The sequence below is a fragment of the Mobula birostris genome, chromosome 26 (assembly GCF_030028105.1).
Source record: "Mobula birostris isolate sMobBir1 chromosome 26, sMobBir1.hap1, whole genome shotgun sequence".
NCBI lineage: Eukaryota > Metazoa > Chordata > Chondrichthyes > Myliobatiformes > Myliobatidae > Mobula > Mobula birostris.
Genome location: NC_092395.1, coordinates 5,275,206 through 5,290,451, shown reverse-complemented (window position 1 = coordinate 5,290,451; position 15,246 = coordinate 5,275,206). Strand labels below are relative to the sequence as shown.

At 39.1% G+C, this 15,246-nt stretch overlaps 1 protein-coding gene across 1 annotated transcript in view; it reads right to left on the bottom strand.

The window, feature by feature from the left end:
- The window catches only part of LOC140187981 (protein unc-13 homolog A-like), a 289,194-nt gene that overhangs the window by 93,037 nt on the left and 180,911 nt on the right, over positions 1-15,246 (bottom strand). Inside the window, exon 19 of the mRNA XM_072243844.1 lies at positions 11,255-11,424. Coding sequence (XP_072099945.1) covers positions 11,255-11,424 — 170 coding nt within the window. The remainder of the gene's footprint in view (positions 1-11,254; positions 11,425-15,246) is intronic.

Sequence of the window (15,246 nt, the reverse complement as noted above, 5' to 3'; positions counted from 1 at the left end):
TTCTCATTGGCTGCATGATTTACAATAAATGTTTGAACAGATTTGACTAAAATACTCTATTTAACAGTAATCATCATTTAAAAAGACACTTATAGATAGGTTCACACAAAATAAGGATAAATATAATTCAGGTATTACTTTGAACAAAGAGAGTGCAGCTCAATGGACTCATATCTATACTTGCTTTGAATAAAAGTTTCGGTAATGGAAAAAAACTAATTTAAATTTTAAACAGCATCTTTTTGTCAAGTTTACATCAGGTTTTCCTTTAGTTGTTGTAATAATATAGTAATACCAGAAGTCAAAGTGTTGCTCCTATTCCATACTCCAGGAAGAAAGACTTGTGCCTTATCCAAAAGGTCAAATCAAAATTTAAGATTTCGCATGATCCTAAGATACCAGCAATGATGTTGCAGATTTAGTCCACTGAATTATGGAAAGTGGCAGAAATGAACTGATTTCTTTCTGCATGAAGGCTTGAGTGAAAATGTAATCTAGGTTTTCATCACGAATGGACATGCTTTCATAAAATATTGAAAATATTGAAAGTACTGGATTTGTAAATGTGGGCAAATAATTTATTTCTACAGAACTATGTGTGGACAATGATTAAATCAATATGGGATTAAGATGATTAGATTAATATGGTTCAGATTAGAAATAATCCCTCACTTTGCCATTCTCCCCCCATTTCCAAAGGAAGTATGGATAAAAGCTAATGTTAAGCTTGATAATATTATCAAATGAACAAAAAATGCTTATTTTAATAAAGTCTTGTTCTAGTGTATTAATATTTATAGTTTTCTTTTTCATTCAGGACCTTTTGAAACAATTCAATCAAGGCAGTACAAGAGAGGATCTGAGTAATAACACTATATTATGCTTATTTCCACTATGGCTCAACTATGCTCAAATAGCATATCATTTCTGTTATACAATACTGACTTGGTAGTTTTGTTTAAAGATTACATAAAAATGATTTTATGACACTTGAGCTGTGAAAAACAGAAGGCAAAAATGTGCTTAAGCAATGAAAAAATTTTTAGCAAAATTCCTGCTAATTACACAGAGCAATTATTCTGTACTAACTCTTTAAAAAACAAAAACAGTTTCATTTCAGCATAAACACTAAGCAACACCACAACCTAATTAAAGATCATATATGCTGACAAATTATTTTTGGACAGTGTTTGTATTCTTTAAATGTTATTTTAGAGCATGTGTTTGAATAGCTATGAAAAGGCATGATTAATTATTTGGTTGGCTACCTCCTTAAATTGTATCATATAATTTTTCCAAGCATGTAGTATGCAGATACTGAGTGGAGAATATGCTACGTACACACTGCTACCATTGAGGAAGTGGAACAGGAGCCTAAAGACGTACACTCAACGTTTCATGAACAACTTCTTCCCCTCCACCATCAGATTTCTGAATGGACAATGAACCCACATACACTATCTCACTATTTTCCCCTTCTTTTTGCACTAATTATTTAACTTATTTTTAACATATACTTCTTATTGTAACTTATAGCTTTTATTATTTATTGCAATGTACTACTGCAGCAGAACACCAAATTTCACAACATATGCCAGTGATATTACACCTGATTCTGATACTAAATCCTTAAAAAACTCGGTTTGATAAGTAGTTTATTTATATACATACATTTTGTAATTTAATTATAGGTTTTCACTGGAATTAATTCTATTTAATATTTACATTATATGTTTGGCTTTTACAGTATTTTTCTATATTTCAAGGTTGCAGATTTTTAAAAAATATTTATTTCAAGAGACTTAAAACATAGATGCTTTTGCACTTGATGAATAAAATAAACAAAATTATTAAAACTCAATATCATCAGTAACACTTAAGGGGTTTTTGATCACTTTATGTTGGACATTCTCTGTTGACTGTTGATTAGAAAATCCAGATGAGCATATGATCTTTAATTTCTCTAAGCTTGTACACTACAAGCACACACTGTTTAAAAATAAAAACCTGTATGGTAATGTATCTCAGGTCTTGCAGCATTTTCTTTTGACTGCCTTCACATCAATATTCAGAATCTTAAAAACAGTAACTGAAAAAGGAAATGAAAACAATAAAAAACACAAAGATTTAACCAAATTTTTAAACTGATCAACTATGAAATGTATAAGATTCATTTTGCATTAATTTTAAAAATTGTTTTCAATGGAGAATTTCTTGACAATATTTTCACGTTCTTCTGAGATTTCACAATTCTTAGCCCTCTCAACTTCTTTTAATCAAATGAAGGGGACAAAGATTCACTTTTTATTGGCCACAGTTACAGTATATTACACTCTGTACCAAAGAATAATGTGTGATTGCTAGAATAAGATTTATCAGGGAAAATCTAGACTTAAATGCCAGAAGAATTTTCTGTGGTGTTCCTGAGCATTTTCACATGGTTACAATTTTAATCCAACAAATAATAAAGTGGTGTTAAATCTAATTTGAAGAAATTAAGTTGGATAAGTAGTGAACGATAGAGAAGGAGATCAGGTAAGAAATAAAACAGTCATCAAATAGAGCTTTGATCAGCGCCTAATGCAGACATTGGAAGTTTTGAGAAGGGGGGATTTCACTCAGGTCCACTGCCAGAGTAGAAAAGGGAGCAGCAGTTTGCTGCTGTGCAATTAGAACTTTGACCAGCCACCAATCCGCACTTGACATTGATTGCAAGATCAAAGTAAAGGAAGGCAGGGGCAAGCACAACGGCTGTCATCTGTGGGGACAGAGTCAGAGTTGTGATCTTGAGGCTTTACCTATTCGAGGCTTCAGTCAGATAAAGCAAAAGAAAAGAAAAACTCAAAGATACTGTAAGTGTTTATTCCTTTCTTTATATCTGCCCAGCTAGGACAATAGAGATGCCAGGCAGGATAGTGGAATACTCCTCTTGCAAGATGTGGGAAGGCAAGGAGACCTCCAGTGTCCCTGATGACTACAAGTCCGAGAAGTGCATCCAGCTGCAGCTTCTAACGATCCATGTTAAGGAGCTGGAACTGGAACTGGATGAACTCTGGATCATTTGGGAGACTGAAGGTGTGAGAGATAAAACACACAGAGAGGTAGTTACACACAAGGAGCAAGACACAGGAAACTGGGTGACAGTCAGGAAAGGGAAAGGAGTTAAGCAGCCAGTGCAGAGTTCCCCTGTGGCCATCCCCTTCAACAACAGCTATATCATTTTGGATACAATTGGGTGGGGGTGGGGGAACGTCCCAACAAAGGACAATCACAGTGGCTGGGTCTCTTGCACTGTCTAGCTGTGACTCAGAAGAGAAGGGGGGAGGGGGGAGGAAAGACTCTCTGTGGTAATAGGGTATTCATTAGTTTGAGGAACGGACAGGATATTCTGTGGGTGAGGACGAGATTCCCAGATGATATGTTGCCTTCTGGGTGCCAGGGCCTGGGACATTTCGGATCGAGCCCTCAGCATTCTTAAGTGGAAGAGCGAACAGCCAGAGGTCATGGTCCATGTACAAACATAGATATCGATGACATGGGTAGGACAAGTGACGAGTTTCTGCACTGGGAGTTCAGGGAGTTGGATACTAAGTTAAAGGGCAGAACCTCCAGGGCTGTGATCTCAGGATTGCTACTGAGGCCAGAACTAGGAAGATTATACAGTTTTATATGTGGTTAAGGAGTTGGTGTAGGAAGAAGGGCATAAGATTTTTGGATCATTGGGCTCTCTTCCAGGGAAGGTGGGACCTGTACTGAAGGGACAGTTGCACCCGAACAGGAGAGGGACTAATATCCTAGTGGGAAGGGTTGCTAATGCTGCACAGAGAGGTTTAAACTAAATTTGCAGGGGGATAGAAACCAGAGTGCCATAACAGTTAGTGGAGAGGTTGTGGAGGCAGATGTTTGGAGGACCTCAGACAAAATTAGGAATCAAAAGCTTGAGCATGGGGCGACTAGCATACTGAGCTACATATGTTTCAATACAAGAAGTATAGTAGGAAAGGTGGATAACAGTGTTGAAGATGAGGTAACTGGTTTACAAACAGAGACAACATATAGGGAGGAGAGGCTGTTGATAGGGCAAAATTGCAGTCAACAGGATAAGCTGCAAAGTAAAACATGGACAACATTGAAAAGGTTGAATACAGGATTGAAGGTGTTATATCTGAATGCATGTAGTATAGGGAATAAGCTAGATGAATTTGCGGCACAATTGTAGACTGGCCATGTATAATATTGTAGGTGTCACTTCATGGCTGAAAGAAGATTTTAGCTGGGAGCTTCATGTCCAAAGATACACATTGTATCGAAAGAAGAGACAGAAAAGCAGAAGGAGCAGCATTGCTCTGTTGATAAGAAATCAAATCATTAGAAAGAGGTGACAAAGGGTCGGAAGGTGTTGAATCATTGTGCAGAGAGTTAAGGAACTACAAGGGTAAAAAGACCCTGATAGGAGTTGTATATAGACTCCCAAACAGTAGTAAGAACATAGTTCACAAATTACCATGGGAGACAGAAAAAGCATGCCAAAAGGGAAATGTTACAATAGTTACAGGGGATTTCAATATGCGAGTAGATTGGGAAAATCAGTTTGGAGCTGAATTCCAAGAGGAGGAGTTTCTAGAATGTCCACAAGATGGCTTTTTAGAGCAGCTTGTGGTTGACCCCACTACAGGATCAGCTGTTCTGAATTGGGTGGTTGTGCAATGAGCAGGAATAGACTAGAGAGTTTAAGGTAAAAGAACCCCTATGGGAAAGTGTTGATAATATGATCAAATTCACCCAGAAATTTGAGAAGTTAAAGTCAGATGTATCAGTATTACAATGGAGTAAAGGGAATTACAAAGACATGATAGAGAAACTGGCTGGAATTGATTGGAAAAGAACACTGGCAGGGATGATGGCAGAGCAGTAATGGCTGGAATTTCTGGAAGCAATTTGGAAGGCACAGGATATATACATCCCAAAGAGGAAGAAATATTCTAAAGGCAAGATGACACAACCATGGCTAACAAGAGAAGTCAAAGCTAACATAAAAGCCAAAGAGAGACCATATAATAGAGCAAAGATTAGTGGGAAGTGATAAAAACCAACAGAAGGTAATGAAAAAAGTCATTAAGCCAAAGATGGAATATGAAAGTAACCTAGCCAATAATATTAAAGAGGATACCAAAAGTTTCTTCAGATACACAAAGTGTAAAAAAGATGCGAGAATGGATTTTGGACTGCTGAAAATGATGCTGGAGAGGTAGTAATAGAGGACAAGGAAATGGTAGAGAATGAATAAGTATTTTGCATCAATCTTCACCAGCAGTAGGGTGAAAGTTCCAGGTGTCAGGGGTTATAAAATGTGTGATATTACCATTACTAGAGAGAAGGTTCTTGGGAAACTGAAAGGTCTGAAGGTAGATAAGTCACCTGGACCAGATGGTGTATACCCCAGGGTTCTGAAAGAGGTGGCTGAAGAGATCCTGGAGGCATTAGGAATGAATGATCTTTCAAGAATCACTCAATTCTGGAATAGTTCTGGAAGACTGGAAAATTGCAAATGTCACTCCACTCTTCAAGAAGGAAGAGAAGCAAAAGACAGGAAACTATCGTCCAATTAGTCTGACCTCAGTGGGTGGGAAGATGTTAAAGTTGATTATTAAGGATGAGGTCTCAAGGTACTTGGAGGCACATGATAAAATAGGTTGTAGTCAGCAATAGTTTCCTCAGGGAAAAATCTTATCTGACAAAACTAAAACCCATGGTATTTCAGGAAAGATTCTAGCAAAGATAAAGCAGTGGTTGATCAGCAGGAAGCAAAGAGTGGGGTTAAAGAGCACCTTTCCTGGTTTGCTACCTGTGACTAGTGGCATTCCACAGGGGTCTGTGTTGGGATAGATACTTTTTACGTTATCATCATCAGGTGCCGTGCCCAGTTTGAGCTTTGACTGCCCTGGCCCACACACTCCTGTTTTGGGTCAAGTGGATCAATTCATTGGTATTCATTTCCAGTTCTCTGGCTGCTGTCTCCATCATCATTTGTCTTTGTCTTCCTCTTGCTTTCTTCCCTTCAATCTTTCTCATAATTACTGTGCATTCTAACTCCTCTTTCCTAATCACATGTCCAATGAATTTACATTGCCTTTTCATGATCTCATACATTATTTCTCTTTTTGTGTTTGCTCTGTTCATGACATCGTTAGATATTCGTTTTGTCCATGATATTCTTTGCATCCTCCTCAAAGACCACATTCTGCTGCTTCAATTCGTTTCCTCATGTTACTAGATATTGTCCAACATTCTGAGCCATATAACATAACTGGATAAACGTAACATTTCAGTACTCTGAGGCGGGTTGTCATGCCTAGTTTAGTATTGGTCAGTATACTCTTCATTCTTGTAAAGGTGTCTTTTGCCATCCCTATTCTTCTGATGTCCATGTTGCACCTGCCATCTGATGTCACCCAGCTTCCTAAGTAGCAAAAGTTCCGTACTTGTTTTACGTCTTCCCCGTTTATTCTCAACCTGCAGATTGGATTCTCCTACTTTTTGGATATCACCATACATTGTCTTTTTGCAATTGATAGATAACCCATTTTTGCACTTTCTTCAACAACTATATCAATTAAGTTTTGTAGTTCTTCCTCCGTACTTGCAATTAACACAGTGTCATCTGCATATCTGAAATTATTGATGTTTTCACCACCAACTTTGATTCCCAAGATGTCTCTTATTTTTTGTAATATTGTTTCACTGTACACATTAAATAAATCAGAGGAGAAAACACACCCTTGTCTAACGCCTCTCTTGATTTTCGTAAACTGACTCACTTCTCCGTCTATTCTTACAGTTGCAGTTTGTTCCAGTACAGATTTCTGATTAGGTGGGGGTCTTTCGAATCTAGATCTAGAGTTTTTTGTAATATTTCAAATAACTTATTGTGCTTCACTTTATCAAATGCTTTTGTGTAGTCGATAAAACAAACAAACAAATCTTTTTGCACTTGAAAAGCTCGTTCTCATAGTATCCTTAACACCAATATTGCGTTTCCTGTACCCCTGTCTTTGTTATATGTCAATGATTTAGATCAGGGGTCCCCAACCTTTTCTGCACCGCGGACCGGTTTAATATTGACAATATTCTTGCGGACCGGCCGACCAGGGGGGTGGTGTTCAAGCAACACACATCAAAGTTGTTGGTGAACGCAGCAGGCCAGGCAGCATCTCTAGGAAGAGGTACAGTCAACGTTTCAGGCCGAGATCCTTCGTCAGGACTTGTTTGGGTGGCGTTCAAGTAGGGTTAAACTCACCTCAACATGTCTTTTACAGTTAGGGTTGCCAACTTTCTCACTCCCAAATAAGGGACAAAAGTAGCAGTCAAATCCTGGGACACTTTACCGCAGGAAAGACTACCATGACCATGATGCCTTGCGCAGGCACTTGTGTGCGCATGCGTGACGTGCGCATGTGATGTGAGCATGCGTGTACGTGCCCATTTTTTCCTCACAAAACAAATCAGTTTTGCCTTCAACTTCCCGACTACACTGTACATACATTATTTCTACTTTATATAGTCTGTGTATTTATCATACCATTCCTGCTTTTACTATATGTTAGTGTTACTTATTTTCGGTTTTGTGCGTTATTTGGTATGATTTGTTAGGTTATTTTTTTGGGTCTGGGAACGCTCAAAAAATTTTTCCCATATAAATTAATGGTAACTGCTTCTTCGCTTCAAGCCACTTCGGCACAAAAGGTTTCATAGGAATGTTCTACCTTAGCGGGGGAAATATGGGACAAACCAACTTAGCCCAATATACAGGATGTCCCAGCAAATACGGGACAGTTGGTAACCCCATGTTCAAGTTCAACAGTGCGTGACAGGGAATGAGGAAAGGTGCAGCTGACTCATATCGTTTCCTCATGGCCCAGTACCAGTCCGCGGCCCGGTGGTTGGAGACCGCTGATTTAGATAATGGAATTGATAGTTTTGTTGCAAAGTTTGCAGATGATATGAAGACAGGGGGAGGGCAGGTAGTTTTGAGGAAGTAGAGAAGGTTCAGAAGGACAGACAGGTTAGGAGAATTAACAAAGAAGTGGCAGATGGAACAGTGTCAGGAAATGTATGGTCATGCACTTAGTAGAAGAAATGAAAGGGTTCACTATTTTCTAAATAGAGAGGAAATACAAAAAGCTGATGCAAAGGGACTTGGGAGTCCTTGTGCAGGATTCCCTAAAGGTTAAATTGCAGGTTGAGTTCTGTGGTGAGAAGGCAAATGCGATGTAAAAGCAATGATGCAATGTTCAAACTTCCAGGATTTGAATGCTTGTCATATGAAGAGCATTTGATGGCTCTGGGCCTGTATTCACTAGAATTCAGAAGAATGAGGGTGACATTGAAACCCACTGAATGGTGAAAGGCCTCGATGAAGTGGATGTGGAGATGATGTTTCCTGGGGTGGGAGAGTCTAAGACCATAGGACACAGCCTCAAAATAGAGGGGCACCCTTTTAGAGTGGAAATGAGGAGGAATTCTTTACCTAGAGAGTGGTGAATCCCTGGAATTCTTTGCCACAGGCAGCTGTGGAACAAAGTCTTTATGTATATTTACGGCAGAGCTTGATTAGTCAAGGCATGAAGGGATATGCTTAGAAGACAGGAGATTGGGGGTGAGAGGAGTACTGGATCAGTGATGATGAAATGGCGGAGCGGACTTGATGGGCCAAATGACCTTATTTTGCTCCTGTATCGTATGGTCTACAAAGTATAAACTAATTAAGTTCAATATAAAAGGGAAGAATCAATGATATATATATGCCACTAGAAAAAGAAAATGCTTCAACAATATTAAGCCCAGATGAATGAGGAACACATTGAAGATAGCAGAGAATCTAGAGACAGCAACATTTCTTCTTAAAAGAGGGAGCAGTGTAACAAAACCTGGTTTAAATTACGGAAGCTATCTGTGTATACTAGATTACCATTCAGTGTCATGATAGAAAATTTATGGTATTTCAACATAATTTTGTGTGTGTGTGTAGTGTAGATTTCAAGTCATAACAATTTAAAAGATAGTTATTCAGATCTGTTGTATAGTCTTAATCAAATCCCATCCAGGGAACAATTTTGGGCATCACAACGGAGCTAATTGATATTAAAGCATAAAATGCAATAGGTCCTTCAGCCCAAGATGTTGTGCCTAGCCTTTATATTAATAGGCTCCATAGAAGACCAACTGGAGTTTTTCAATACACTAAAGAGTTAAATTAAGAGGATTCAAACAAGCTGCTGGAGGACCTCAGTGGTGGAACTCAAACAGTTTAATTGTAAGACTTGTATTTCTTTGAATTGAAAGACTGAACCGTCAAAATTAATTGCTTAAGAATCTAGAACAAGACAGCATAATCTTACTCGACCATTTAAGAGTAGAATCAGGAAGCAGGAATTGTTTGTTGATCGATTGATCTATCGACTCAGCCAGGATGAGCCACACTGCCCAGTAACACATCCACTTAACCCTAGCCTAATCAGAAATTACGGGACAATTTACAATGAATAATTAACCTACTGACTGGTACATCTTTGGATTGTGGTAGGAAACCAGACTACTCGGAGGAATCCTACATAGTCACTGGGAGGGAAATGCAAACGCCTTACAGAAGGCAACAGAATTGAACTTCAAACTCCAGAAGTAACCCCAAGATGTAATAGTGTTCCACTGTTAAGCCACCATGGCACCCTAGTATCATATAATGGAAATGGAAATAAAAAGAATTCTTTGCTAATGGATTGTGGATGTAGAGTTAGTTGAAATGTTAAAGGACTAAACAATAGATTTTTGTTTCCATTCAGTGATTGTTATGCATCTATCATAACCCCTGAATGGCTTAATAGGTTCAAGAAGCTGAATGGCACATCCACTTCAATTAATTTATTTTCTGCTTGGACAAGGGTTTGACCAGTATAAAAGACTAAATAAATACCCAGTTCACAAAGCTTGTCAATACACAAGTACTAATCATGCCAGGTATTCTGCAAAGTACTTTTAAACCCACAACTGAATACTCCCTGAATAATACTGAAATACTGAATAATACCATGGATATTCATGTAATTTTGAATAAAGTCAATTGATGGATCATTACTATTTAAATTTTGGTCTCATGAAGGAATTTTAATAGCCTTTGTATGGAACTCCACCAATCTTCACTCGCCTAAATAGGATACTAGTTTTACAATAAATTGGGTTGAGAGGGAACCTAAATAAGTCATGTTTGAATGGCGGAGAGAATTCGACAGGTTGAATGGCCTAATTCTGCTCCTATGTCTTATGCTCTTACGAATGAAGGAATTAAAGCCATCAGCCATTGCAAGGTTAATGCCATAATCACAAAGGATCCACATATAAATTGGGTCCAGTACATGGACTCAATCATAAGGAAAGTGTGCCAGTGAGGACGCAACCTGATTACCATAACAAATCCTAAACACTTGAACAGCACAGTGTAATACCTAAGAGAGCTGTTATGTCACAGCTCCAGCAACGCAGGTTAAATCTTTATCCCCAATGCTGTTTTGGAGTTTGGAATTTGCATGTTCTTCCTCTGACCATATGGGTCTCCTCTGGGTGCTTCAGTTTCCTCCCTCAGGCTGATTATCATTGCAAATTGTCCTGAGTGTGGGTGAATCTGGGATCTGGGGGGGGTGGGGTGGGAGCTCAATGGGAATATGGTGAGATTAAATGTGGTTAGAATAGCTGGCTATGCAGAGATGACAGGCCCAGTAGCCATTTTCTGTGCTGCATTGTTCTTTTTGCATAATTTAAGTGCACAATGAACAGAGGGCAATGGAGAGTGGATACGTGCTCACTGATAGAAGCTGGATGGGTATTTAGCGATATGAGTGCATGGATGACAGACTAGCGAATAGCACATAAGCTTGTCTCAAATACAGGTAAGTCTAATTAACTGTAGTTGTCTCTTCTGAGTGTGCCATTTATCACCTTCTGTGTTTCTGCTTAGACTACAGAATTTAAAAAACTGTATCGTGCATTTAAAATTACATCCCAAAGCTATATATACAAGCTCCAGGCATACATGAATGCAAGTTATTTTTGATTATTTTAGATTATATAATTTTGATAACATACCCAGAAATTGATAACGATACTAGAAATGTGACTGCATACTCATTATTGTAGCATTGTTATATCTATGTATAGAAGCAAAATAGTATTCAACAAGACAAAGATAAATATTGAAACTTACCCAAGTTATACCACACATCCATTTCACCACTTAGAGTTCGAACTTCAATGATGGTCTGTCCCAAAAAATCATCAGATTCTCTCTTAAACCTTTGTTTTACCCGTGATTTGATATCATCATCTTCATCCCATACTCGAACTTTTATTCGGTCGGATGAATTATGACATTCACTGAAGAAGAATATGTTATTTTCTGTGTCAACAAAGTTCTGTTCCATATTTAGTATTTTCCAATAGATTAAACCAGATATTAATGCATTTGATATTGGAAAGCTACAGCAAGATCGCTGCAGAAAAAGTGAGCATATTCTGTTCTCTGGGGAATGAAGCAATTTGAAGTCATACTGCATTTTCACACCATTTGCTTTTGCAACCTACCCTGCTCATAGATCGTTTGTCATACTCCCATCAAGGAGGAGGCTGCACGGCATCCGTCAGGATCACTAGAATCAAAGACAATTACTTTCCCCAAGCAGCAAGGCTGATAAAACACTTGCTCTCACAAACCTACGCTTCCACACCCCCAACCACCACTACTTTATCATTTTCTGTCTGTCACCTTATGTACAGACACTCCTGAGCCTAGTGTCATTTTATGGACATACAATCAATCTATCTATGTACATAGATATATATATATATCTATGTACATGTGTGTATGTGTGTGTGTGTGTATATATATATATATATACACACACACACACACACCCACACACATATATATATATATATATATATATATTATATACACACACACACACATACACACACACGCGCGCACACCCACTATTTTGTGTATTTATATTTATTGTGTTTGTTACTATTATTTGTTCTTTATATTTTGTGTTTTTTCTTGGGCTGCTTCAGATCCAGAGTAACAATTATTTTGTTCTCCTTTACACCTGCGTACCAAAAATGACATTAAACAACCTTGGATCTTCTTTCACTGGCAGCTCACTGATGCTTGCATAGCAGCAAAGTGGGCATTGTGTTCCCACAAACAATAAATAAATAGCCCAAAATAGAGGCTGGGATAAACACAGAAACAGAGAAAACCTATAGCACAATACAGGCCCTTTGGCCCACAAAGTTGTGCCGAACATGCCCCTACCTTAGAAATTACTAGGTCTACCTGTAGCCCTCTATTTTTCTAAGCTCCATGTACCTATCCAAAAGTCTCTTAAAAGACTCTATTGTATCCACCCACCATCATTGCTGGCAGCCCATTCCACGCACTCACCACTCTCTGTGTAAAAAATTTACCCCTGACATCTCCTCTGTATCTACTCACCAGCACCTTAAACCTGTGTCCTCTTGTGGCAACCATTTCAGCCCTGGGAAAAAGCCTCTGACTATCCGCATGATCAATGCCTCTCATCGTCTTATACACCTCTATCAGGTCACCTCTCATCCTCTGTCGCTCCAAGGAGAAAAGGCCAAGTTCACTCAACTATTCTTCATAAGGCTCGCTCCCCAATCTAGGCAACGTCCTTGTAAATCTCCTCTGCACCTTTCCTATGGTTTCCACATCCTTCCTGTAGTGAGGTGACCAGAACTGAGCACGTACTCCAAGTGGGGTCTGACCAGGGTCCTATAAAGCTGCAACATTACCTCTCGGTTCCTAAATTCAATTCCATGATTGATGCAGGTCAATACACCGTATGCCTTCTTAACCACAGAGTCAACCTGCACAGCTGCTTTGAGCGTCCTACGGACTCGGACCCCAAGATCCCTCTAATCCTCCACACTACCATTAATACCATATTCTGCCATCATATTTGACCTACCGAAATGAACCACTTCACACTTGTCTGGGTTGAACTCCATCTGCCACTTCTCAGCCCAGTTTTGCACCCTATCCATGTCCCGCTATAACCTCTGACAGCCCTCCACACTATCCACAACACCTCCAACCTTTGTGTCATCAGCAAACTTACTAACCCATCCCTCCACTTCCTCATCCAGGTCATTTATAAAAATCATGAAGAGTAAGGGTTCAGGACAAATCACTAAGACACACCACTGGTCACCGACCTCCATGCAGAACATGACCCGTCTACAACCACTCTTTGCCTTCTGTGGGCAAGCCATTTCTGGATCCACAAAACAATGTCCCTTTGGATCCCATGCCTCCTTACTTTCTCAATAAGTCTTGTATGGGGTACCTTATCAAATGATTTGCTGAAATCCATATACACTACATCTACTGCTCTTCCTTCATCAATGTGTTTTAAAAAGAAATTGAAATGAAAGTACCTTTAATCAGAAAATCTATTAGAAGCATTTTGGGTGTGACTTAGAAACAACAAGTAGGCAGAGTTTTATGTTCTATTGTAAGGTACAAAAGTGCTGGACTGGCAGTTTAACAAATAGCTGCCAGGTTTGTTGATGTATCTTTTCAGTAATATTGGAGAGTGAAAACAGGAACCTGAAGGAGTCGTTTGACGGTTGAGAGGATCGACCATTAATGAATTCCATATCACCATATAACAATTACAGTGGAAACAGGCCATCTCGGCCCTTCTAGTCTGTGCTGAACTCTTACTCTCACCTAGTCCCACCAACCTGCACTCAACCCATAACCCTCCATTCTTTTCCTGTCCATATAGCTGTCCAGTTTAACTTTAAACGACAACATCAAACCTGCTTCAACCACTTCTGCTGGAAGTTCGTTCCACATAGCCACCACTCTCTGAGTAAAGAAGTTCCCCCTCATGTTACCCCTAAACTTTTGCCCTTTAACTCTCAACTCATGTCCTCTTGTTTGAATCTCCCCCACTCTCAATGGAAAAAGCCTATCCACGTGAACTCTTATCTATCCCTCTCATAATTTTAAATACCTCTATCAAGTTCCCCCTCAACCTCCTACGTTCCAAAGAATAAAGACCCAACTTGTTCAACCTTTCTCTGTAACTTAGGTGATGAAACCCAGGTAACATTCTAGTAAACCTTCTCTGTACTCTCTCTATTTTGTTGACATCTTTCCTCTGAACATCATTCATTCAAGAAAGAGTGATCTGCATGAGATAGCCTCTGCTAAAAGTGGCAGAAAAGGCTGTGCAGGATCTAGTATCTAGAGGGAAAGGACAGTGCCTTGAAACCATTTTATTTCCGTCATCGTGAATCCTGCGGAGAAGGCAGGATCCAGCTGGGATTGGCGTGATGTCCTGTCTTCGAGGAATTCTTTACTTCATGAAAGTCTCTCCTAATTGACTGTATAAATCTCTTGGACTTTCGAATTTACCATTTTAAGAACCGTTTTTGAATTTACCACTTTAAGAACTGTTTTCGCATTTATCGCTTTAAGGACTAGTACTGAGTGGTGGTTTGTTAAATGGCCGCATAGCAGTTTACTTCCAGTTAAGGTTTACGTTTGTTTATTTTTTTTACATTGAGCAGAGTTTAATAAATGTTTACACGAGGAATTCTGCAGATGCTGGAAATTCAAGCAACTTTGATGTGTGTTAATAAATGTTCGATTGTTTTTATAAAACCTGACTCAATTCAATTCTATATTCATTGTTGCCAGACACGTGACACACCCAATTACACACATGTGGCCAATTAACTTTCTAACCCGTACGCCTTTGGGAGGTGGGAAGAAACCTGAGTGGTCACGGGGAGAACGTACAAGCTCTTTACTGATGGTAGCGGAAATACTATGAATCAAAAAATTAAAAGCACATAACTATGGTTGGGTGAAACTGGAACTAGAGTTCATGGATCTACGGGGAACATGAGAGGGAAATTTTTCACTCAGTGGGTATTGAGGGTGTGGAACAAGCTGCCAGCTGTTGCTGGTTAGATTGCAACATTTAAGAGAAATTTGGATAGGTACATGGATGGGACGGGTATGGAGAGCTATGATCTGAGTGCAGGTCGATGGGACTAGGCATGCACTAGATGGACCAAAGGGCTTGTTCTGTGGTGTAATGTTCTATGACTCCATTACAAGTTTAATGCCATAATCACTGAAGATCCACATACAAAATA